Genomic DNA, 25,865 nt, shown 5'->3' on the forward strand with positions numbered 1-25,865 from the left:
TCTGTGTGTCTCTCTTTACTGAGGTAAGAAGAACTTCCTGTTTCCTGGATTGTAGCATTTCAGTGACATAAAGGCCGGAACTTCATTCAGTGTGAGTGTGACAGAGTGCAGACGTTTATTGCAGATCAGAAACGAAACCTTTTTTCAAGCGTAGAAAATAAAGTGTGACTCAGTGGTGCAGCTGTTTGGCAGTTTTCATTTCAGACTTTGTTCTGGTTATTGTTCAGGTTCCTCAGCAGTGGGACTGTAATGCAGTCACACAGACACAGGTGGATTTACTCTGGAGAACTTCAAGACATGTTGAGGATGTAATTTAGCCATTTAAATCAGCTCTATTGGATCAAGGACACAGCTAAAACCTACAGGACACCTGCCTTTGAGGCATGGAGTTTTCCAACCCTGAGTTACTGTAACAGCAGCCACTTTTCCATCAGACCAACAACAACACTAAATTCTGTCTGACACAAACAACAGCTCTAGATGGAATTTATCTTTTGACTTTAAGTCCTCCTCTTTATTCTCTGAAACACACTTTCATTCATTCATTGATTATTTTAGTCAGAAATGCTGTTTATTACCATTAAATTTGATTAAACATAAAATATTAAAATTGAAGAAGATGTGATGAAGAAATTTTTGCTTAAAAAACAAAAGTATTGTTCATCATGAGTTTTCTGGAGCTCTTTGTTGGTTTAATTAAGCCACAGCCAGAAGCTCTTGCTTTCCTCCAGATATGAAATATTTCTATGTGAAATGAGCAGAAACAACAGAAAAAAGTGTAACACCTGTCCCACCTTCTATTGAGAGAAGCCCTAGGTTTCTGTTATTACCTACAGCTGATACTCCCTTTTTGATGGTTGTAATATGAAATGTGCATTTGACAGGGGATTTCTAGGAATCCCCCAACAGTTGAGCAGCTGAGACAACTGAGTTAGAAAACACAAACACTGCAGTTAATTTCACTTGCAAGGGCGGCCACAGAGCGCTCGTACTCGCAGAGAGACACTCACGGACTCGCGCTCTATCACTGTCCGCATTCTTTATTTATACAAGCTGGTTACACGCATGTACAAAGATAACAAAGTGGTTTGCTTAGGGCACATTTCATGTAACAGATCACACTATGTACAAATTTCCCTTAACAGCATTAAATTAGACTGTATGGCAATAAACCACGCGCAAGCAGGTCAATTATAAATTTAACTCCACTTTAATGATTAATAATTGGTTCCAAAACACAAAAGAAAATAAGTAAGATTAATAAAGTTTGTTGAGCAATGGTAAGATATTTAACATCAACTGAAACCAAATAATTATTTAATATTGTGGGTCCACACACACACACACACACACTCTCACCGACACACACACCTTAAATCCATGCAAAAAGGGCGTGGACACAGAGCGTAGACTCAGCGAGCTGTCGGCTTTCAGCCCCGACCGTCTCCGTGCCGTCGGGTGAGAAAGCCACATCTCACTGATTCTGATCCGTTGGCGGGTCCGCGCTTTGTGTTTACGTCTTTGTGCAGAATCCGTGTACCTGCTCTCATTTACTGTTTTAGCTGTTTGGTGGTTGTTGAAATGTTGTGAGGTTTAACCTGAGATTCTGACGTTTTGGGCAAAATAAATTTATATTAAAAAATCGATTCAGGATTTTAATGAATCGATATCACGTTATCCTAGCTAGAATCGATTTTAATCGATAAATTGATTATCAAAACCCTGAACGCAATAGACGTGACCAAAACACAGCAGACGCCCCTAGCTTGTCGCGTGCACATTTGCACCTTGACGCGCGTCTGAATTTGTCGCACGTCAAAATATGCAATTTCACGCAAGTGAAGCGGAAATGTGGGAGGAAGTAGTGCCAGACGATGTTTGCAAGATGGCAGCTGTCGATCTAGCGTTTGAAGAGAGAGTCTTGTGGTTGTCACAATGGAGAGTAATTCTTCAGATTAGCAGTAGCTGGATCACAGCTTCCCAATTTCAATTAAAGTCAAAAACACAAAAATCACAGGAGAGGAGCAAAGTTCTATGCCAGCTATTTTATTGAACAGTGCAGCTCAGCAAAACAGAAGGAAAAGCAAAGCTCCCCTAGGGTGTTCGCTGTAAGTGTATGCAGGTTGGGACCAACCCCAACGGACAGACAGTAGGAAAAAGCCCCGAGGGCTTTCCCAGGCCCCCTTTTAAAAGTACCAGTAGTCCCACCTCCTGCTGCTGAGTAACTTTCCCATGCGCCCAGGAACAGCAGGTGCAGGGTCAAGTACGGGCGAGGGCCCTGCCCAAAGGGACACCCTTAGCTTAACCCTTTGCTTTGCCTTCTGACAATAGGTCACACCATGGTCAAAGGTCACACATTAGTACAGCAAATAGCATAGTTTTTTGTGATAATCTTATGATATTCATGTGAATAATACTTGACCTAACTACATCAAATATATTGGTTAAATGCATTACATAAGATAAACACTCCAGTGTAGGTTTATAGTGTGTGTGTGTGTACATGATAGCGATTTCATTATGTTGTTTCCAGTATCTCTGTTACCATGCTAAGAGATATGTCTCATGAATGTGCTGCATGAAAAACATTTATTGTATGTGTGTGTGAGAATATACCAATACACTTAGAGCTGAAATACAGGACGAATCGCGTTCCTTTTCCCCTCAATACAGATGTATTGTAATTGGTCTAGCTGAGAGTTGATCATGACCAATTGGCTAATCCACCACCTTTCATTGTTTATACCATTACAAAAACAAACAAACATAAAAAAGAAAAATCCCAGCAGGTTGTAATGTTATCCAGCTTATCAACAGCACTGATGTTAGACAGTGTTAACTCAGGCAACTAACGATCTGATATGGAAATGTAATTCTTATCCACATATTTGATTTGGCAATGATTTGATTTCAGGTACCATTCTTTATGCAACTCTCACCATTTTATCTGGGCTTGGGACTGACACTAGTAATACACTGGCTTGTTGTTAATAACAGTAAAAATAAGAATAAGGATGAAAAGAAAGTCGAAGGAAAAAAATATCTTATTTATTCCTAAAACTGAGGAATTACGGTGTATTAAAACAGTTATTCAATAAATCTAAATTAATTTTTTTTAAGTAACATCTTTAAAATGAATGCCGGTATTGTGGTATGAATAGGTAAAGATTGTCTCTCTGTTCTTGTAGTTGATGTGTTAATACATGCATTGTTTAATAAAGACTGTATATGTAGTCTGATTAGTAAATGACATCAGTCAGTCTCTGTGTGCTTATAGAATATATTTCAAATTTTTAAGATATTAATATTACTGACCTGAGAGCAGCAGGATGAGCAGTAAACAGGTTTCTTCCATTCTTTGCTTCTGTATAACAGATATAATCATCATATTTTTATTGTACCATAATTATTATCAAAGATGTTTATTTATTTTCTTATCTCCAGTCTAAGTTTCTTAGTACATAGTTTATATGCATATACAGAATACAATACATTTTGAATATAAAGTGGAGTTTGATAAGTGGAGAAGGATTATGGAGTCTGTGTTTGTCGTTTTATCTTCATTATTCAGGGCACTGTACAGTTTATTAGCGAACCTCAGGGATGGGAATGCTTAACGACTCTAAAGTCTAACCTCTGAATTTGGTTGAGAAAAGAGAGAGAATCAGTGAGTGTGATGCAACCCTACAGAAAGCTGACATTTATTGGACATTTGGGTTGTTTTTTTTACCGTGTTTTTTGTTTTGTACTTGCTATGTTGTTTTCTGTATTTTTTTGCCCTGCTTCGGATTACCATAATGACCCTAATAATACTGAAGTCTTTCAAAATAAGAGCACAGTCACTTCGGAAGCAAAAGCCTTTTTTTCCTTTTCAGCTCCTAAATCCCAACAGACAAGACGGGATAGGAGAAATGTAAAAGTTTTTTTTTTTTCAAAGCTAAAAATCAAATGAATAAAACTAGAATGTTTATTGCTGAGCAAATTGATTTGGATAATGACTTTAATAGATGCGTATACTATCTCTACCACTGAAAACCAGCAAGAAAGAACCGAGGTAGACTTTGGTCAGACCTACTGTGGATCATCATTAATCATTTTCCTGTAATACATGTAGAGTTACGTGTGTGCCCAAAAAAGCACAATAAATACATCAATGCATTTAACAAGAACCACATTCAATATGCAATATAAGCAGTTTATTATAGTTGCCTGCCCAGTACATTCGAGGTGGCTGTAGCTCAGGAGGTTGGCGGTTTAATCGCTGGCTGCTCCGTCACTGACGCATCGATAAGAGCGTGAATGTTAGAAAGCTTAATTATCATTGTCCTGTATTTTTATGGAAATAATTTCTGTACAGTGTGGTTTATAAGAGATTTACATCATTAAGTTAAAAGACAAAAAATACATAAAATAAAAATGTTCCATCCATCCATCCATTCACTTCAACTTATCCTCTTCAGGGTAGCGGAGGTTGCTGGAGCCTATCCCAGCTGTCACAGGGCAAGAGGCGGGGTACACCCTGGACAGGTCGCCAGTCTGTTGCTAACACACAGAGACAGACAACCATTCGTACTCACATTCACTCATGCATTCACGCCTATGGGCAATGTAGATTGATCAATTAACTTATCCCCACTAAGTGCAAGTCTTTGGACTGTGGGAGGAAGCCGGAGTACCAGAGGAGATGGGGAGAACATGCAAAGCGTTTTCGTAGACAGTCAGTCATAAAGTGCTGTACACAGTGACACATGATACACAGTAATATGAGTTTGAATGCAGCCTGTCCTGTACAGATGTGTTGATATGTTCTGATTCAATTGCGGATTTCTCCAAATACAGGACAAAGAAATTCCTGCTTCTGTAATGTTATAGATCAGTTAAGAAATAGAGAGATATTTTTTAAGGCTTAATTGCTCATTAGATCGTTTTATGAGAGGCCCAGACTTGACTAGGTCACGGGCTGACCAGAAACTGCATGTTTTTGCCGAATATGAGGAACAGATAGAGTGAAACTAAGTTCAGACAGGTTGCCCTGGCAACAGACTTCAGAAAGGGGAAGTTATTGCAAGCTGCACATGAAGTTTTAGTGCACAGCCATATTAATAAATCAGACAGAAAAGAGGAACTTGTACCATATAAGGAATGTTGGTATCAAAACTGTGACATGTGAAGTACCAAAATAACACCTATATGAGACACAGTTTATGATTCTAATGTTAGAGATCCTGCAACTGGCTTTTGGGGCTGTGCAGGGCTCTCTCTTCCGGAAGATGATTGAATAAAAAGAAATATAAAATCTTTTGACCACTATGAGTCGGGTTTTCTCTGTTCTATCATGGGGACAAAAGAATCGGGGTTTAACAGTAACAAAAAAGTGAACCACATATTTGTTTTGAATTTGAATATTTAATCTAACCTTTCCATCGCGTTCGGGTGAAATCATTACAACTTAAAACAATCATAAATACTGTGTTTTACATCTGATTGCCTCAAGGCTTTATGGTATCCTCCACACTCTGCACTTAAACTTATAAAAGTAATGATCATCTCTTTCATTGAATTTTGAGTGTTTTAATCAACTGTCACCATGAAGGAAAACACTCTTCTGTGTTCAAAGGTTTTGTTTTTGTTTTTTTTGTCAAAGGTTGGTGTACTTATACAGAGACCTCCAGAGCCTTTCCAACGGCTCTGTGGACCTCGGGGGGAAAGCAGTGTTGTGGAAATGACACAATGAGCGATACATGTTTTTATTTAACATTTGATGATAATACAACAAAAACTCTGGTGATATAAAGTCAGATATAAACATGTTTTGAAATGACAAGATGCAGGTGCATCTAGTACACGCAGAGCTGCAACACAAAGAAATGACATAGCCAGCACAAAAAATTTTGGATCCTCAGCTCTTAGTTAGCGGTGAGCGCAGCGCATGCCACGTCCGATGTGAAAGGGCCTTTATCCTGCAGAGTGTGACTCACAGCAATGGTCCCGGGTCAGTCCTGACTTTGTGTTAAACTGATCCTAAATTAATAATGGTATTTCTAACGACTGATATACCACAACTTCAACAGCTACCAAAAGTTAGGGACCTAGCTTGTATGAGCCTTATCGTTTATATAAAGATCCTCCAGCTTCAAACTGTATTACCCTTCCAGGACCCGAAGCTCAGTAAAGCACCCCTCCAACAGCCAAACCCATATGTTCTCTGATTGGATTGTTAAATTTGTGTTGACATGACATTGACCAATCAGCTGAAAGGAAGAAAAAAATGGGTGAAAATTCATACTTGTAAGTTGTAAGCTCAGTACACAAACACGCATTTGATTTACAAGTACAAAATATTTATGACCACAAAAAAAAAGGGGGGGGGGGGGGGGGGAACCAGGAAAACTCCAGCCCAAGTGTGACCAGCAAGGGAAAGATGGTTCACAACTTCACTTGAGAGTAAAAAGATAGAAAGAGTGAAGAGGCAGAGAGAGACAGAAAGAAGGAAAAACACTCCAGGCCAGCCAGGAGTATCACACTATTAGATTTAAAGGTCTAAGATTTAGTGATGGGATTTAAGGCTCTTTTTAGAGAACCGGCTCTTTCGGCTCGGCTCACTAAAAAGAACCGGCTCTTTCGGCTCCCAACCGGCTCTTCAGGTTGTTTTGTTGCTTTAATGAATTAATTATCAACAACAATATAAAATTATGCACAAAAGGAATTAGTAATGTAAAAAAACGTGGTTTTCTTTATGTATGTTTATATATAAATATTTATGGGGGCCCCTATAGACGAAACGCGTACAAACTCCAAAGCACTTAGAAATTTCAAAGCACGTACAAACTCTAAAACACATTTCTAGCGTTAACTGAACTTCCAAAACAGAGCTACCAAGATCACTTAAATTACACAATCGAATTCATATGTCTATTGTTTTTGTATTAATACACAAACACTCATATATATATATATTCAAATAATAAAAAATAAAAAAACTTCATTTACCTGTTACTACCACACACCCAATCCGATTGTTGGTACTTCCTGGCTTGTGTAGCCTCTAGGTAACAAAGCTCAACACAGCCCCTAGCATCCTGGAGCACTTCCATTGTGTTTTGGAGTGTGTACGTGCTTTGTCTTTAGGGGCCACTGTAAATATACTTTTATTTATTCACTCCACATGAAATGTAATAAATAAATTATAAAATACAGAAACCAATTATTTACATTTCATACATTTCAAATTTTAACTACTTAAATTTTCAGCTTTTTCCTTTTAAACAAATTTAAAGTGAAACAACACAAAACACTGCAAACCACAACACAATAAAATATAAATTAAAATATGGAAAAAAGGGGGAAAAAAAGAACGCCCAGATCTTTAATTAAGGGAAAGGTTGGCATTTAGAAATATTAATATCACACTCAACTGACTGCGTTTTATCTTCCCATTGCACTGATGGGTGGACAGTTCTTAGGTGCCTGTGCATGTTGTTTGTGGAGCAGGCTCTATACGATATCCTTTTCTTGTAGACTCTACACTCTGCCTTTGTTTTGTCAATAAGATTGAAATGGTTCCAGACTTTGCTTCTTTTCTTGGTGTCACTGTACCTTTCCAATGTGACGGTGTTGTCTCTTGTTGTTGCTCCCAGCTCTCTTTCTTTCCCTCTCCCTCCTGCTCTTGTTGTGTGCTACTGCTGTTGCAAGTGTAACTACCGCCCCGCCCCCTCAGCTCAGCCTAACGCAAGGCCCTGTTTGCCGTCTCTGCTCAGCGCAAACACAAGGGGGACTTGCAGCGTGAAGCAAAAAAAAGTGAAAGTGAGGGCAGGAGAAAGAAAAACAAAAAAAACCACGGCACTCATCGTTCACTTCAAAGATCCAGCTCTAAGAGCCATTTCGTTCGCGACCGACCCATCACTACTAAGATTCAGCTGCTTAGTCTTGTTCTTCTCTGACGCCAGGAAATAAACATCTTTTGAAAACCACAGCTGTTACTTCTCCACCTTCTACTCAGGTTGTTACTTATGAATGTTTTAACTGGGCTGGTTCTTTTCTTTCTGAGGACTCACAACACTTTATATAACATACCTTGTTCACTTTTATTCTTTGTTTAAGTGCTTTCTGTCTAACATTCACACTCCAGTGAGGTCAGTATCTTTAGCAAGGATATTTGTCATGCAGGCTGGAGTAGCCAGAGATCGAACCACCAACCTTCGGACTCGAAGATGACCCGCTCTACCTTCTGAGCTCCAACCCCTTAACAATTTTTATACAAACAAGTTTCTTGTTGTTCATTTAATAAATGTCTTGATTGGATCTTTAAGAAGTTATGACCTTATTACTTACAACTACTGCTACATTGAAAGTGCTTTATAAAACTATTATTATGATTCTTATTATTAGTAGTAGTATTATTAGAAATGAGGACTTGTGCATACTAAATGAAACTGTGTTTGTTTAATCTGCAAAATTAGTGGCTGAAAGTCTAGATGAATGAAACGAATTGACAAAGACTAGCATTTTTTGGCTCTTCACACATGTTCATTATATTCTGATGATCCTGGATGGAGACAAACTACAGATAAGTGTGTTCAGCCCAACTAGTTTATCTCATTACAGCAGTTTGATGTTTCCCTTTGAATCCCCCTGAAGATACTGACAGTGAAGCACGTACATAATACTCCAGCCTTTCAACTCTGAGCTTATTTAGTTCTATTATTGCACTGAAATCTCATTTGTGTCATGAAGAAAGTCTTTAATCAAACAGAATTCAAAGATCAGAAACATTTCATATATGGAGTTAAACATGAATCATTGTTTCAACAATATATTTATTGTTGTCATAAACAGACAAGAAGACAACAACAAACTGCTCCTCCCATTCAACACATGTCAGTCCATATCCCAGCAAACTAAATCATCTCCATTTACACACATCAAATAGAAACATGAATCACTTGTAATGATTAGAAACTTGATAGAATTTCAAATCTAGTTTGGGGAGTCATTCAGTGAGAAACAGTGAAATGATTTTCCATGTGAAAAGGTGGACAGCAGAAACAGAAAGAAACAGTGAGAACTAAAAGAGAAACAAAGAGCTTTGGAACAACGAGGCAGCAGGACGACAGCTGCAGTTTAACAGCTTCAATTCACTGACAGGAAACAACATTAGAAACATCATCATTCTCAAAAATAGGATTGGCCATCTCTTGGATTTATGTAAGCATCTTGTGTGTATTCAACACATTTGCCTCATGCTTTAAAGTTAAGTGTAACTATATAGTTTAGAAATTACATGATATGCAGAGAGGGTATATAAAATTGTTCATATCATGTTTGAGTGAAGTAAGTCAGTAATGTAACAATGCTAAATCTCCCAACACTGCACGCAATTTCCACTCGCGAGCTTCAGATTGTGGTTTGAGGAAGGCATCTCAGTCAAGTCAAGCAGTCACCTCTACTTTTTTCGGTATACCAAAAAGGAAATTGGTTGGTTCTTACATTTACAAAAATCTAACTTGTAATTTGACCAAAATAATTTTTAAGTTTCTATAGTGAACGTAATTAAATCATGTAGGATCTGTATGAAATTCATCAACTTAATTTGTTCTTGTTGAGATTACATGATACAATCTAGTAAGAGTGGTTAGTTGCTGAACTCATGAAATTAACAAGATCGCACGAGATGTCAAACTGCAGGAAAATCAGTGGAGTTATAAGAGGCAGACAACTACACACACACCATGTGTATGCTATCGCTGTTTATTGTGGTGTAACCTGTCAAGGACAAAAACCTACAGAAAAATCTGCATCAAGCCTTGTAATTATAGCTTTCCTGCTCTCGTTAAATCTGGAATGGTGGCATAGTGTTTAGTACTGTTACCTCACAGCAAGAAGGTCCTAAGTTCAAATCCACAATCTGACTAGTTTGCAGTGGGTTCCCTATGGGTATTCTGGTTTTCTCCCACAGAAAAATCAACTCAATTTTTATGTTAGCCAGTCTCTACACTTTGTTGAACATGTCATATGTAATATGAAGACAACAGGTAGTAGTTAAGTGACCAAGTAGTATTGGGGTAAAAGTTACTGAATAGTGTTGCAATAAAATGGCAAAATTGTGAAGGAGTAAAATATTCCTTATTACTGAATATGAATCAGGTGTGTTGATTTAAAAAAGTTGTTTAAGTTTCTGCCAAAACAAAAAAGTTGTGTGCAACCAATGTCCACTAATGAATTAAGTAAATCCAACATGCTCTTTTTTTAGTGCAGTGACACTGACACCTTCACTTTACCCAAAGTTTGAATGTATGGAAACATCCTGTGAGTGAAAGTGTGTGTGAAGGTGTGTATGTGTGTGTTAGTATCAGGATCAGAGAACGTCAGCTGTCCTCTGTTCCAGTCCAGATTCACTCTGATCCTCTGGAGCTTCTTCTCTACTGAGAGAGAAGTGAGAGGAGTTGATGGTGATCTTGCTGAGTATTTACCTTCATAGAACCATATTCTCCATAATCCAGACTGTATCAGTCCCTTCCTCTGCACAGACTCTGCTAACACACCTAGTTCCCACCCTTTACTGTCTCCAACTTCAACATCCCAGCTGTGAGTCCCTGAGTTAAAGCCCTCAGAGCCCAGGACAGAGTAGAACAAATCAAACCTCTCTGGATTATCAGGAAGCTGCTGCCTCTCTCCTCCTTCTGTCACACTGGTCAGATCTTCAGACAGGATGAGGTCTGGATGAGCAGTGTTTGGGTCCAGAATGAGAGGAGTGTAGGAGACCATGTCCTTCATGTTGTTCCAGATGTTGAAGGTCAGGTTGCCCAGGTGTTTGGCCTGGTCTATCAGAGCTCCTGAGGGCAGCTGTGGATCATCCAGCAGGGGGCAGCGCTGGACTCTTTCCACTGCAGCCTTGTAGTTGTGCAGGAATGAGACGTCTTCAGCTCTCAGCTCCTCCTCTGTGGCTCTGACTGTGTCTGAAAGAGCTGCTATCTCTCTGCTCAGAGCCTCCATCTTCTCCTTCATCATCCCACTCTTCTGCTCCTCTTCCTCCCTCAGTGCAGCCAGCCTGGCCTCCTCTTCCTCTGCTAGAAACTGCTGAAGCTTCGTAAACTGCTCCTTAATCTGCCGCTCTGTGCGTCGGGCCTGGACCTTAATGTGTTCTGCTGTTTGACCAAACTTCACTTGAACTCGTTTGCAAACCTTTAACTTCTTCTTTAAGGGCTCCAGAGTTTCCTGAAGTTCCTTCTTGTGTTGTTGTGCAGCTTCATCGATGGGTCTGAATCTGTGATTGTTGTGTTTTTCTGAGTCTCTGCAGACGACACACACTGGCTGTTGATGGTCCAGACAGAAGAGTTTGAGTTTCTCAGAGTGCAGACTGCAGAGAGCCTCTGAAGCTCTCTGATCTCTCTCCTGTAAGAACGACTCACACAGGTTCTTTAAAGCCAGATTAAAAGGTGGATCCTCCCTTGAAGATCTTCTGTTACAAACTGGACACTCATGTGTTGGTCTCTCTCTCCACGATCTCTTCAGACAGTCTTTACAGAAGCTGTGGCTACATGACAGAAGAACAGGATCTCTGAAGACCTCCTGACAGACTGGACAGCAGAGATCCTCCTCTGATCTGGAAGCCATTGAGTCTGTGAGTGAAGCTGAAAACAGCAGACAGGAAGTACAGTCAGTCCTGGCTCCCCTCCCTCCTCTACGACCTTCACTGAAACTTCTGTGGTGTCGCGAATGAGAACTAACCGGAGACGGTTACTAAAATAGTGACAACGCCACCTGGGGGAGGGCATTACACCCCCAGGAAAGATTTCTCTAGCCAATGAAAGGATTGCACTGGCTACCAAAGCCCACAGACTCGTTATTTAATGGCAGAGGTGAGACAAAGAAGGTTTACAATTCAAAAGTTTATTAAGAGGAACTACTAAAACATAACTATAAGATCAAAAGGCGCCTAGGGTAGCAGGGGTGAGATAGTAAAATTATTAATTAAAACACTTTATTAACAAACAATGATTAAAACAACATACTCCCTACCACAATGCTACCCCTAAAACAAGCACAACATGTTAAAAGGAAGCAACTAGACAAAATGGTGGAGACCGGCCACTTGAGGAGGCAACCTACAGGGAGGAGTGCCCAAGGGTGCCACCAATTACTCACCTGTGTGATTTCACAGCAAACCTCACTCACACTAAACTCTAAATGGTGCAATCTGCCTATACCCGGTGTGTACACTTGCATGAATTGGGGAGGGGATTCCACCTCACGTGCCTAGCCTCTGAACAAGCGGCCGCACCTCCACTAAAGCAATAAAAGAAAAGATAAAACGTTAAACAATCAATAAAAGATCTACATAAAACCAACACATCCCAAATCACTATACGTTATAAAAGTAGTGCATAACAAACAAAACGGCATCTGACAAGACAGCAGCAGTATAATGTACACCTGCAACAAAGGAGGGAAACAGTAGTCAAAAGTCCACCCTACTATGCCACAGTATGATAAACACAAAGGTCGCACTTACCACTCTCTAAAGGGCAATTCTAAGTAGCTTTCCTTAAGAGATATGCAGTGCTGAACTGCCTAATGCTCGCAGCCACCTTGGATTGCCAAAACCGCCAAATGCCTTCTCTCAGTAGTCTTCTTCTTCTTCTTTGTGTTTAACGGCGGTTGGCAACCAACGTAAAGGAGCATTACCGCCTCCTACTGTTCCGGAGTATGGGTCAGACAGTGAGCTTACAATCTGTATCCAAATCAAACAAAAAAACAAAACAAAACAAAAAAACCCTTACACTCTTTCATAAACACCTATAGCCTTCAAAAACCCCACCAATTCCCTCACCTGTGCCCTACTACCCTCCAACACACTCTTCAGATTAAAGTCCCCGATTCCCCGCTCCCTCAATCTATTCTGCAGAACTTTCCTCTCCACATCATAACCCTTGCACCGCAGTATTACATGCTCTACCGTCTCCTCCTCCTCCTGGCACACTCCACAAAGCCCCGTCTCATGTTCTCCTATCATCTGTAGTGTTTTATTTAATGCACAATGTCCCAGTCTAAGCCTGGTAATGACCACCTCTTCTCTCCTATTACCCCCATACAACCTACACCCTGCCACCTCCTTCTTAAAATGATACAAGTGCCTGCCCTTACTCCCTGAATCCCACCGCTCCTGCCACTCCTGAATTCTCTCAGTAGTGAAGCACAGCTGTTTCTTATAGCCGGGTAATTGTCGGCTGGGAAGGTGTGGGTGTCAGTGGTGCGTTTATGGACATCATGTAACATCCTAACCCAGAATCTACTTCACTACACTTCCTTTGAGTCGTGTTTTTGCCCAAACTCACATTCAGTGTGTGGAGCGTCAGCAGCTTGAAGCAGCAGTGTTGGAGTTTTCCACTTTTCTCTCCTGAAGCTGGACTCACTCAGAGGAAGCTGCTAGTTTGGTCTGAACTCAGTCTGATCATCTGTGCGTCTCTCTTTACTGAGGAAGTAAAGACCTGGTTTCCTGGTTTGTCACATTTGAGTGACGTAAGGGGCGGAGTAAAATGTTGTTGTTTCACCTGTGACTGAGGTGTGTTTCATTCCAGAGTTAAACTGTAATCCTGCCTTCAGGTCAAAAGCTATTAAACAGGTTTTGCATCATTTTCACCTCCACATGTCACAACGTGAAACCTTTTGTTAATTTTATAAAATAAAGTGTGGCTCAATCGTGCAGCTGTTTGGCAGCTTTTATTTCAGTCTTTGTTCTGGTTCTTGTTCAGGTTCCCAGCAGTGGGAGTGTAATGCAGTCACACAAACACAGGTGGTGTTAAGGTGGATTCACTTTTTTGCAGACCTAAAAAAGTCAAATGGATCATAGATGTGTGTTTTTTGCTCCTTCACCGAAGAATCAGCAGTTACTGTAACAGCAGCTACATTTTCATCAGACCAACACCAACATCAAATTGTCTTTGGGAAAAACTACAGCTCTAGATGGAAATTAATCTTTGAGTTTAAGTCCTCCTGTTTATTCCCTAAAGCACAATTACATTCATTCTTTGATTATTTTAGTCAGAAATTTTGTTTATTACCATTAAATATGTTTAAAAATTACACATTTACAATTCATTCATGAGTGCACCTGCAATGCTTACCTGTTGAAGATCATGGTTGATGTAATGGCATTGTTTAAGACCAGCATCCACATCTCCTTTTTGCCCGTTTGTCAACTTTCTCTAGATCCACCAGTCGCTCTGCCTGCAGCTCTCCCACTTCTCTGCATCCTTTTCACTTGGTCACCTGAGGCAGACTCAGCCTTCAGGCAACTAGAACATCTGTTCACTTCTCCACATCCTGATTCATCCAGACACTAGCAAACTATTCAATGCTGAGGCTGATACCTCAACTGATGCTACAACCCTGTGTCTTTTTTTCCCATGGTTTAACCCCTACTGAGTGACATTATGATGCTGGTGAGCGAGAACTGTTGGCCCTTGAGGAATGGTGTCTTCTGTTACAATGGGCAGAACAATCTTTCATCATTTGGACCAACCATAAAAACTTAACGTACTTAAGAACTGCCAAATGGCTTGCTGCCTGTCATGCCTTTGGGTCCCTGTTTCTTTTTTTTTTTTTACTGTTTTTTTTTTTGTTGTTGTTGTTTTTATTCCTCCAGATTCCTGCAACACCAAACTAGATGGCCTGTCACATCAATTCATCACCAACACAGATACTACTGAGCCCATTACCATCCTTCCACCCACCTGTAAAATCGGTTACTTTACCTAGGATATGGAGGGCGCCATTCATCAAGCTCTGGTATCAGCATCAGATCCCGTGGCAGGGCCTGCAACACATCACTGATCTCCAGCAGAGTAGCAGCAGAGTCACAGCCAGCTGCAACATGCTACCAGACGAGCTGAGTTGTACGCTCGCTTCGACACCCTCAACACCAACCAAAACAGAGGGATTTTATCAGCAGAGGTAGCGCAGAGCTCTTCACTCACTCTGACTTCGGCTGAGGTATGCAAGGTTCTGAGGAGAACTAACCCCTAAAAAGCAGCCAGCCCTGACTACATCCCTGACAGTGCTTTGAGGGTCTGCTCTTCAGAGCTGGCAGAGGTGTTCACAGGCATTTTCAATTTGTCCCTCCCACGGTCAGCTGTGCCCACATGCTTCAATCCATAGTGCCCCTCGCCAAGAAAAACAACATAATCTGTTTGAATGACTATTGCCTCATTGCAATCACTTCTATTGTAATGAAGTGTTTTGAGAGGATAGTCATGTCCCATATCAAAGAAGCCACCCCGGACACATTAGACCCTCTGCAATTTGCATATTGGAAGAATCGTTCTACTGAAGATGCCGTTAATGCAGACATCTACACAGCCCTCTCACACCTCAAAAATAAGGACACCTACATTCGAATGCTGTTTAGACTACAGCTCAGCATTTAACACCATCATCCCAAACAGATTGGTGGAAAAGCTCTCTCCTCTTGGACTGACACCCCTCCTCTGTCGCTGGGTCCTAGACTTCCTCACAGGCAGAGTTGGTACCAGGACATCAGGTACAAAGATAGTGAGCACAGGGACTCCCCAAGGCTGTGTGCTCAGTCCACTCCTGTACACCCTCTTCACTCATGACTGTGTCCCCTCCCGGAGCAACACCTCCATCATTAAGTTCTCTGACAACACAACCATCGTTGGCCTGATCACTGGTGGAAAGGAGACGGCCTACAGGGAAGAGGTGGCTCAGCTGGTGTCCTGGTGCCTGGAAAATGATCTCTCCTTAAATGCCGAGTAGACTAAAGATTTGATTATTGACCTGGGATGAGGAAGGACCAGCACGCCCCAATACACACCAACGGGACTCGGGTGGAGAGAGTGAAGACCTTCAAGTTCCTCGCCACCCACATCAGTGAGGAACTCAAGTGGACCCATAACACACGGCAGATCATCAAGAAGGCTCAACAACGAATCTTCTTCCTAAGGAAGCTGAGAAAATTTGGATTAACCTCCAAACTTCTCAGCAACTTTTACAGATGCACAGTATAGAGTATCCTGACAAACTCCATCATAGTTTGGTATGGGAACAGCACCACTCAGGACAGGAAGGCTCTCCAGCCTGTCATTGAAATGGCACAACTCATCTGTGGAGTACCCCTCCCACCACTACAGGACATTTACAACACTCGGGTCAGGAAAAGGACACACAACATCATCAAGGACAGTACCCACCAACAGCACACACTGGTCACACGCCTACCTTCTGGCAGACCCTAGAGGAGTGTAAAATCAAGGACAGCAAGACTAAAAAACAGTTTCTATCTACGGGCCATCAGGCTACTGAATCACTGACTATGTCGAACTGTTTATCCATAACTGTAAATTTGCAATTTTGTACACATGTCTACATATACACCTTAATATTGCACACTCTGTATATAGTATCACTGTGACAGTGTTGCAACTTCTTCTTGCGCTTTAAACTTCTGTTTATACTAACACATAAGATCTAAAAAGCACTGTTATACTTATTATTTCTTTCTTTTTAGTCGTGTGAAGACATCCTGCAAACTAAGAATTTCATTGCTCTGCAAAACCAATTCTGTTTTGCGGTGCACATGAAAATAAACTTCTTGAATCTTGTCATGGTCCTGAGTCTGATGACTGAGAGGTTGTGTTTTGATTTATATTGTCTTATGTTACGGTTTAATTCTTGTTAAGATTTTCTGGTTCTTAGGTTCTGGTTTCCATGCTCCCCCTGTTGAGTGTCTGGTCTGTGTCTATGTGCCTGCCCTGGTCCCACGTCTCATGTCTAGTCATCCCTGTCCTTGTGTTCCCACTGTGCTATGTCAGCATCTTGTCTAGAGTCTGTAAGTTCAGTCTGTGGGTTTCCTGTTTTACTTTGAAGGTCTGTGTCTTATGTTAATGTATTCTGTTTTGCTTCCCATGTCTCGTCCTGCCCAATTACTCCCAGCTGTTCTTACTTTCTTTCTCCCTTTTCCTGATTACCCCGCTGTGTATTTTAGTCCTGTGTAATCCCCTGCTTGTTGTTGCTTTGTACCCTCATTATGCTGTGTTTTCCCCTCTGTTCTTCTCGTAGTTTCCAGCTCTGTTTTCCAGTTTAGTTTTGTAGCTTTCCAGTGTTGTAGTGTATTTCTAGTACCTCACTTTCAGTTTTGTTTTCTGCGAAAGAGTTTTCTACAGCAAAATAAAGCTGCTTCCTTTTATTCACTCCTTGGTTTTGAGTCCTGCATTTGGATCCTTTATTTATGACAGATGTTCAGGATTATATGGCCGCATGTACAATCTGTGCCTGGAACAAGACTAGAACACAAGGACCTTTAGGTCCTTGTGTTCTAGTCTTGAAGGAGACCTTTAGGTCTCCTTCATCCTCTGTCTACCCCGTATTGATGTTTGTCCCACATTTTTATAGACTTTGTTACAGGTTTCCCTGTTTCCTTTGGAAAGTATTCCATTCTGGTTGTTGTTGACAGGTTATCTAAGTCTGTGCACTTTATCACTCTGGATAAACTCCCCACGGCTTCCAAGACTGCAAAGATCCTGGTGGAGCAAGTTGTCTGGCTGCACGGCATACTGGTCGAGTCCGTGGCAGACAGGGGTTCACAGTTCACCTCCCAGGTGTGGAGAGCATTCTACTCAGCTCTTTGAGCCAAAGCCAGTCTTATTTCCAGTTACTACCCTCAATCTAATGGTCAATGGTCAATTAGGAGCTAGAATCCACACTCTGCTGTGTCTTACTTCCTAAGTCATAAATCGTGGGCATAAATCAGTGGTTTGACACAAAGGGGTACTATCCTACTCTCTCTAAGGTACATACAAGGTAAGAAGACACTCTCTGCTCATAATCTCATGGTATAATTTATAAACATCAATATTGTATTTATGCATAATAAAGGAAATTGTGTTTGTTTGAGCTGCAAAATTAGTGGCTGAAAGTCTAGATAAGCCTCTGATTCTACAAACACATGATATGTCACGGTGGTGGACGGACTCAGGCGCAGACTGAGGTAGCACGGTTCAACAATACTTTATTAATCACTCTGGTGCGCTATGTACACGTGAAGGGGGGGGGGGGGGGACACCAGGGTCCCGGGGATCAATAGGCCGGGGAAACACACTTCTTTACACTTGCTCCGCTCCTTGTCCAAACACTCCTCACACGAGCAACCCACTCACACTCACGGGGTCCAGGAGTCAAAACGGGCGGGTCCAGATAAACCTATAAACATAGACGAGGGTAAGTCGGCAGCAAGCACGGGAACAACTGATTCACAAGGAAGCCAGGCAATACTGACAAGGGTTACTCAATATTCCAGCGACGAATAGCTCAGAGCCCCAGCCTTAAGAAGAGCCAGAGATCAACTGCAAATCACTCGAGATCAGCTGCAGGTGCGTGGGCCAAGAGCGGGAGCCCAATCAGAGCTCCGCCCAGGCAGACAGGTAGGAGAGAGAGAGAGAGAGAAACAACAAACACTTGTGGCCACACTGGGCTGGCCAGGGAGGCACAGGGACCATGACATGATATTCTGCCATCACAGTTTTCCACATCTTATTAAAACAGCTCACTGTTGGTCTTTCATTAATCCCCCTTTAGCACTACATCCTGAACTCAGTTACTGTGCCTAACTCATATCCTCTCCCGAAAATTGAGGATTGTGTGAACAATGTTGGGACTGCAAAGTATGTAACTAAATTGGACCTCCTTAAAGGTTACTGGAAAGTCCCCTTAACTGAACATTCCTCCAACATTTCAGCTTTTGTGAATCATGATAACTTTACAGTACACTGTCACGGCATTTGGTATGTGTAATGTGCCTGAAACGGAGTTTCATGAGTACTTGACTAATACTCCACAAGGATGCATGATGATGATGGTGATGATGATTAAGCCCTTTATTTGTCATTGCAATGTTACACATACATGTTACCTGCAGTGAAATTTGATCCCTTCAACCATACATACATTGCACAAACATCACATTGGGAAGACAGGTCAGAAAGAGGTAGGATGGTAAGAAAAACAATGAAATACACAATACATGATGGGAGAGGAGGAGAAAAAAGAACTCCACCCAGCAGCTCCCAGCTCTCTCTTCAGGGAGTGAGGGAACGATGTAGAAGGAGAATGACAGCATCATTCACTCCAATGCCAGGCTGGTAGGGAAACTAAAGTGGGTCCGGTGATAAGCTCACCAGGAGCCGAAGCTGAGTCAGGACCAACTGCTCCAGGGCCTCCGGCCTGTAGCTGTTAAGTCACTGTCACTGGGACGTAGAGTCTTTGGCACTGGTACAACACAGGAGGTTTTCCAGAGCTGTGGAACTCTTCCCAGCCTCAGGCTCGGGCTGAAGATGTGCTCCATCACAGTTGATCTACGCAGGACTTGACAACCCTTAAGCTGATGCTATCTTGACCCACTCCCTTCCTCACTCTGATCCTCCTCAGTTTTCTCCTAACCTGGATGGTCGAGAGAGACAGGCTGGAGCCTTGTGTGTTGGTTGTGTACTGGATGCTGTGGTTGGGGGTGGGGAGTAATGAGCAGGGTGACTAGAGGAGGTGTGAAGTGGCTGAGGTGTCTGAGCTGATGTTGGAGACTGCCTCCTGGATTGATCAAACTTGTTAAAGAAATGTTCAGTTCATTTGCCCACCTCACATCCCCAACAGGCAGAGAGTTTTGATCTTTATGGCCCGAGATGGTTCTGACGCCCCTCCAAACTAACATTATTCTGCTGAAGCTGGTTCTCCATCTTCTACCTGTAGCTGTCCTTCCCATTCTTGGTCAGATCTTTCAGCTCTCTCTGCACCCTTTTCAGCTCGTCCTTGTCTTCAGATTTGAAGGCCCTCCTCTTCTGCTTGAGGAAGGCTTTAAATTTTGGGGTAATCCAGAGTTTGTTGTTGGAGAAGCACCGCACAGACATGGTAGGTGTGGTGTTATTAACACTGAAGTTAATATAGTCCGTAATGTAGGTCACAAGGCTGTCGATGTCCTCTCTGTGGTCATCACAAATAACCTTCCACACAGTACATTCAAAGCAGTCCTTAAGAGCCTCCTCACTCTGCTCCAACCATCTCTGCACTGTGCGGGTGGCTGGTGACTCTCTGTGCACTAAGGTCTGTGGAATCCAGTGATACATGATTATAGACCCCTGATATTAGAAGAAGGGCTCTCGGAGATTGCGTTTGCATCTGAGAGCAACTGAGAGCCAAATGAGAGGATGGATAGCTGGATAGCCCTTAACCTTCACCAACAGGGACTATCATGGTTCCCTCCCTGCATCCAAATGCAGAGAGGACAGAGTTTAACTCAGAGTTAAATGTTCAGTGGGTCTGGTGACCGTGGAGAACAGTCAGCACTCCTTAGTCTTGAGGTAGGTCTTCAAAGCTTTGACGTGTGTGACATTAAATCTACACTTTGACCCACTGTGGTGTTGCTCTCTCTCCTTACATGCACATATGGGTGCTCAGGACAAACAAGGCAGGCAGTGCAGACATGACTTCAGATCTATCAAAGTGAAGGCCGTCTCTCTGATGACGTCACAGAGCAGAATCGTTCTGTCCAATAAAGGATCTCAGATCAGCTGCTGCCATCTTGTGGCCACTGTTGGTTACTGTCTCTGAAAGTTGTCTCATGTTTCCTGTTGTCCTGTTAACAAAGGCTGGAGCTCATCATGCTGAGAGGGGAGCAGCATTTTTTGGCTCTTCACACATGTTCATTATATTCTGATGATCCTGGATGGAGACAAACTACAGATAAGTGTGTTCAGCCCAACTAGTTTATCTCATTACAGCAGTTTGATGTTTCCCTTTGAATCCCCCTGAAGATACTGACAGTGAAGCACGTACATAATACTCCAGCCTTTCAACTCTGAGCTTATTTAGTTCTATTAATACACTGAAATCTCATTTGTGTCATGAAGAAAGTCTTTAATCAAACAGAATTCAAAGATCAGAAACATTTCATATATGGAGTTAAACATGAATCATTGTTTCAACAATATATTTAAAGTGTGTTGTGTTTGTCCCCGAAGGGAAATTACTCCTCTGCATTTAACCCATTCACCCCAGTGAAGCAGTGGGCAGCCACCAATGCAGCGCCCGGGGAGCAGTGTGTAGGGACGGTACCTTGCTCAGGGGTACCTCAGGGTAGCCGTTCAGTGGAGTCGAACCCCCGACCTTCCGATCAAGGGGCAGACACTCTACCTACTGAGCTATCCCTTATTGTTGTCATAAACAGACAAGAAGACAACAACAAACTGCTCCTCCCATTCAACACATGTCAGTCCATATCCCAGCAAACTAAATCATCTCCATTTACACACATCAAATAGAAACATGAATCACTTGTAATGATTAGAAACTTGATAGAATTTCAAATCTAGTTTGGGGAGTCATTCAGTGAGAAAGAGTGAAATGATTTTCCATGTGAAAAGGTGGACAGCAGAAACAGAAAGAAACAGTGAGAACTAAAAGAGAAACAAAGAGCTTTGGAACAACGAGGCAGCAGGAGGACAGCTGCAGTTTAACAGCTTCAATTCACTGACAGGAAACAACATTAGAAACATCCTCATCCTCAACTCATCTGCTCCACTGACACTGACACCTTCAACGGACACACCTTCACTTTACCACCAGTGTTAATATATGGAAACATCCTGTGAGTGAAAGTGTGTGTGAAGGTGTGTATGTCTGTGTTAGTATCAGGATCAGAGAACGACAGCTTTCCTCTGTTCCAGTCCAGATTCACTCTGATCCTCTGGAGCTTCTTCTCTACTTGAGAGAGCAGTGGATCCAGCTGATGGTTACTCTGCTGAGTACTTATGTTTCGAGAACCATATAGACCATAATCCAGACAGCATGATTCCCTTCCTCTTCACAGACTCTGCAAACACATCCAGTTCCCACTCTTTACTGTCTCCAACATCAACATCCCAGCTGTGAGTCCCTGAGTTAAAGCCCTCAGAGCCCAGGACAGAGCAGTCATAATCAAACCTCTCTGGATTATCAGGAAGCTGCTGCCTCTTTCCTCCTCCTTTGAGTTGGGTTAGTTGGTGATTCCAAATTGCCTATGAATGTGAGTGCAAATGGTTGTTTATCTCTATGTGATAGACTGGTGAGCTGTCCAGGGTGTACCCTGCGGCTCAACCTATCGCAACCTAAGCCCTATAACCCGGATAAAGATAGGAGAATGGTAGTTGTTGTAAATCCATTCAATTTTTAAGGTTAGCCAGACTCTAGACTTTGTTGAACATGTCATATGTAATATGAAGACAACATGTAGTATTTAAGTGACCAAGTAGTAGTGTGGTAAAAGTTATTGAATAGTGTTGCAATAAAATGGCAAAATTGTGAAGGATTAAAATATTCCTTATTATTGAATATGAATAAGGTGTGTTGATTTAAATAAGTTGTTTAAGTTTCTACCAAAGCCAAACAGTTGTGTGCAACCAATGTGCACTAATGAATTAAGTAAATCCAATATGCTCTTTTTTTAGTGCACTGACACCTTTAACGGCAACACCTTCACTTTACCCAAAGTTTGAATATATGGAAACATCCTGTGAGTGAAAGTGTGTGTGAAGGTTTGTATGTGTGTGTTAGTATCAGGATCAGAGAACGACAGCTTTCCTCTGTTCCAGTCCAGATTCACTCTGATCCTCTCGAGCTTCTTCTGGACTGAGAGAGCAGTGACAGGAGCTGATGGTGATCGTGCTGAGTATTTACCTTCATAGAACCATATTCTCCATAATCCAGACTGTATCAGTCCCTTCCTCTGCACAGACTCTGCAACACACCCAGTTCCCACCCTTTACTGTCTCCAACTTCGACATCCCAGCTGTGAGTCCCTGAGTTGAAGCCCTCAGAGCCCAGGGCAGAGATGTAACAATCAATCCTCTCTGGATTATCAGGAAGCTGCTGCCTCTCTCCTCCTCGTCTCACACTGGTCAGATCTTCAGACAGGATGAGATCTGGATGAGCATTGTTTGGGTCCAGAATGAGAGGAGTGTAGGAGACCATGTCCTTCATGTTCTTCCAGATGTGGAAGGTCAGGTTGCCCAGGTGTTTGGCCTGGTCTATCAGAGCTCCTGAGGGCAGCTGTGGATCATCCAGCAGGGGGCAGCGCTGGACTCTTTCCACTGCAGCCTTGTAGTTGTGCAGGAATGAGACGTCTTCAGCTCTCAGCTCCTCCTCTGTGGCTCTGACTGTGTCTGAAAGAGCTGCTATCTCTCTGCTCAGAGCCTCCATCTTCTCCTTCATCATCCCACTCTTCTGCTCCTCTTCCTCCCTCAGTGCAGCCAGCCTGGCCTCCTCTTCCTCTGCTAGAAACTGGTGAAGCTTCTTAAATTGCTCCTTAATCTGCCTCTCTGTGTGTCGGGCCTGGACCTTAATTATTCTTAATCTGATTCCACAAAAGCATAAAGAAAAAAAATGACTGGAAGTCTAAACTCTCTGGAATAGACGCTTCAAATTAGATTTTATTACTCGACTTCAAATGATGTGAAGCTGGAGATCTTCTGCACCACGGATAGCAGCAGTTCAGTTCAGTTCAGTGCAGCATTAAGCATGACTGCATCAGGAGTTACATATAGAACAGGTCCCAGATACTCAGCCACAGTCGTGGCCTTCACAGTCTAAACTGCCCATTTTCCAAATAGAATTTCAAATGAATTAGTCTACCCCAGAACAGTATCCCACTTTTCCTCAGTCCACTTTAAACGGATAAACAGTGAACTCCTGCCCATCTTTACTCCTGAGAAACTCTAAAACACTCTTTATATACCAAGGCATGTGACCTTGTCCAAATGTTTCCTCTAGCCGTTTCTTTTAAGCGCTACAAAGTTTTGCAGCTGTTTGTTGTCCTGGTCCCACTTCTTTTTTGACATGTTGCTGCCATCAAGATTAAAAGTGACTTTTGTTTCCTTAAAACCTTGAAATGTATATTCAAAAATGTTTTCAAGGTTCCATTCTAAATAAAATATGACTTCTAAAACTTGAAAATGATTACATGTAAACATTACTATGTTTACATGTTTACATTTTAACATAGTAATGTTTAAAATGTTATATACCTATGTGGTATGTGACAGGTCTCTCTTGGAAATGAGATTTTAAATCTCAATGAGATTTTTACCTGAATAAATAAAGGACTAAAGAGCATCCCAATATTTCCAGAATCATTTTAATTTTCTTTTGCAAATTTCTAAAGTGGTCCTGAGCAATAGTTCTTAACCCTTTAAGACCTACCATAGAACCAAGTCCACCACAGCTTATCTTTACATTTGACATGCTGTAGTTCCATTTTTGGGAGCATTTCAAGTTGCTATACGTCAATACAACCGTTATAGCCCAAATTTTAATAATATGTATGCATTAAGTCCATAGTAACTACATATGTTGCAAAAAAGTATAATAACCTATATAAAAAAATTGAAAATCGTTTTTTTTTCATATATTTCTAGTTAGAGACATTTAAGAGGTTTATCACTCAAAACTGTAAATACAAAAAAGTTACACAAAATACCTTCCAACCACAGGAAATTTATATAGTTTTATTTTTTAAATACACCAATTTTTATATACTACAGGAAAAATGAAAATAGATATTATAATGCAAAATGCAAGAAAAACATCATGTGAATCAAAATAAACAATTTCCAGCAGTGCAATTTGAGTTCTAAGCATCCTAGAAACGATACAGAAAAGGATAAAGTCAAACATGACTGTTAAAAACACCAGTATAGGCTTATAAGACCCTGAAAGTAAAAAGGTACATTTTCCACCAAAATTCGGTTCTGTCACTTCCGGTTTCGGGCAGGTAATGGCGAACATGCGATAGTTCGTGCTGGCGTCTATTCTAATGTAGGAAGTGTTATGAACAGCTGATTGGATCGGCAAACTGTGTTTCTGGAATATTATGTTGTTGCTGGAAGTGCTTTTTATGCAATTTTGCAAAGCTATATGTGGAAGGAAACTGTGACCTAGGACAAGCTGATGGGATAACATGTTAGTACAACTCCGGTTTCATATGCAAAAAAAAAATATTGAGCCAGCTTACGTGGTTTGCAGTTCTACAGGAATTTAAAAATAGTTATGTAAAACGGAACGTGCCCGCTCCCAACGATACGAGGACATCCAGCATGCATTGCAACTGCACTCCCTTGAAAACAATGATCCAGTTTTATATCAGGTAAGGTTTGGGATTGTTATTTATGGCTGTTACAGTTATCAAACAGTAGAAGTAGAAACAGGACATAAACAGTGCAATGTTTTCTTGTCCACCCTGACCTTCTCAAACAGATCTCTGGCTCTGCTCACTTTCTTCTCCATCATTTGTGTAAGTCAGCAGAGGTTGCTGTCACAATGAAACTGCACACAGACAAAGCCTGTGCAGTGACATCCACAGAAGGACAGTGTCTAAAGTGTTGAAAGACACAATGCAAAACAAAACAAGAGACTAGAGCCTGTCAGGAAAACTAGTGAGTGGACCTCTGATTAAAGAATTTCTACCAAACTACAACTGCAGCCGAACAAATGAGCTGTTGGTGGAACTTTACACTCTGAAATATTGAAAGATTTAAAGGATGAGACAGCTCAGCACAGCTTGTTATTAACTTCACACATGAAGTGGTTCAGTCCAGTCAGACTTCAGTTTTGCAGTCACCGTCCACATCCTGCTTCTTCAACTGGTCGTCACGGTAACTCTGGACTTTCCTCCAACGAATCCTGAAGTCTGTCAGTCCTTCTGACAGCATGAGGCCTGACAGCTGGACAAAATGTGCAGATGATAAAAAACATGAAGCATAGTTTGAACTTGTGTCAAGTTTGTGTTGGTGACTGAACTGCTGACCTGCTGTGAAACCTGCTGCTGGATC

General features: G+C 41.6%; 1 protein-coding gene across 1 annotated transcript; it reads right to left on the reverse strand.

Annotated features, from left to right (window-relative positions):
- Positions 1 to 10,245: 10,245 nt before the first annotated feature.
- Positions 10,246 to 13,394, reverse strand: LOC134621082 (nuclear factor 7, brain-like). The gene is made up of 2 exons (XM_063467514.1): positions 13,335 to 13,394; positions 10,246 to 11,630 (listed from the first exon to the last, which is right to left on the reverse strand). The coding sequence occupies exon 2, from the start codon at positions 11,611 to 11,613 to the stop codon at positions 10,246 to 10,248; it is 1,368 nt and encodes a 455-aa protein (XP_063323584.1). The 5' UTR covers positions 11,614 to 11,630; positions 13,335 to 13,394.
- Positions 13,395 to 25,865: the final 12,471 nt, after the last annotated feature.

This window comes from Pelmatolapia mariae, linkage group LG3_W (assembly GCF_036321145.2).
Source record: "Pelmatolapia mariae isolate MD_Pm_ZW linkage group LG3_W, Pm_UMD_F_2, whole genome shotgun sequence".
NCBI classification, from domain to species: domain Eukaryota; kingdom Metazoa; phylum Chordata; class Actinopteri; order Cichliformes; family Cichlidae; genus Pelmatolapia; species Pelmatolapia mariae.

Excerpts from the sequence above, each read along its gene's own strand:
- LOC134621082 (XM_063467514.1), bottom strand. The coding sequence starts at position 11,613 with ATGGCTTCCAGATCAGAGGAGGATCTCTGCTGTCCAGTCTGTCAGGAG.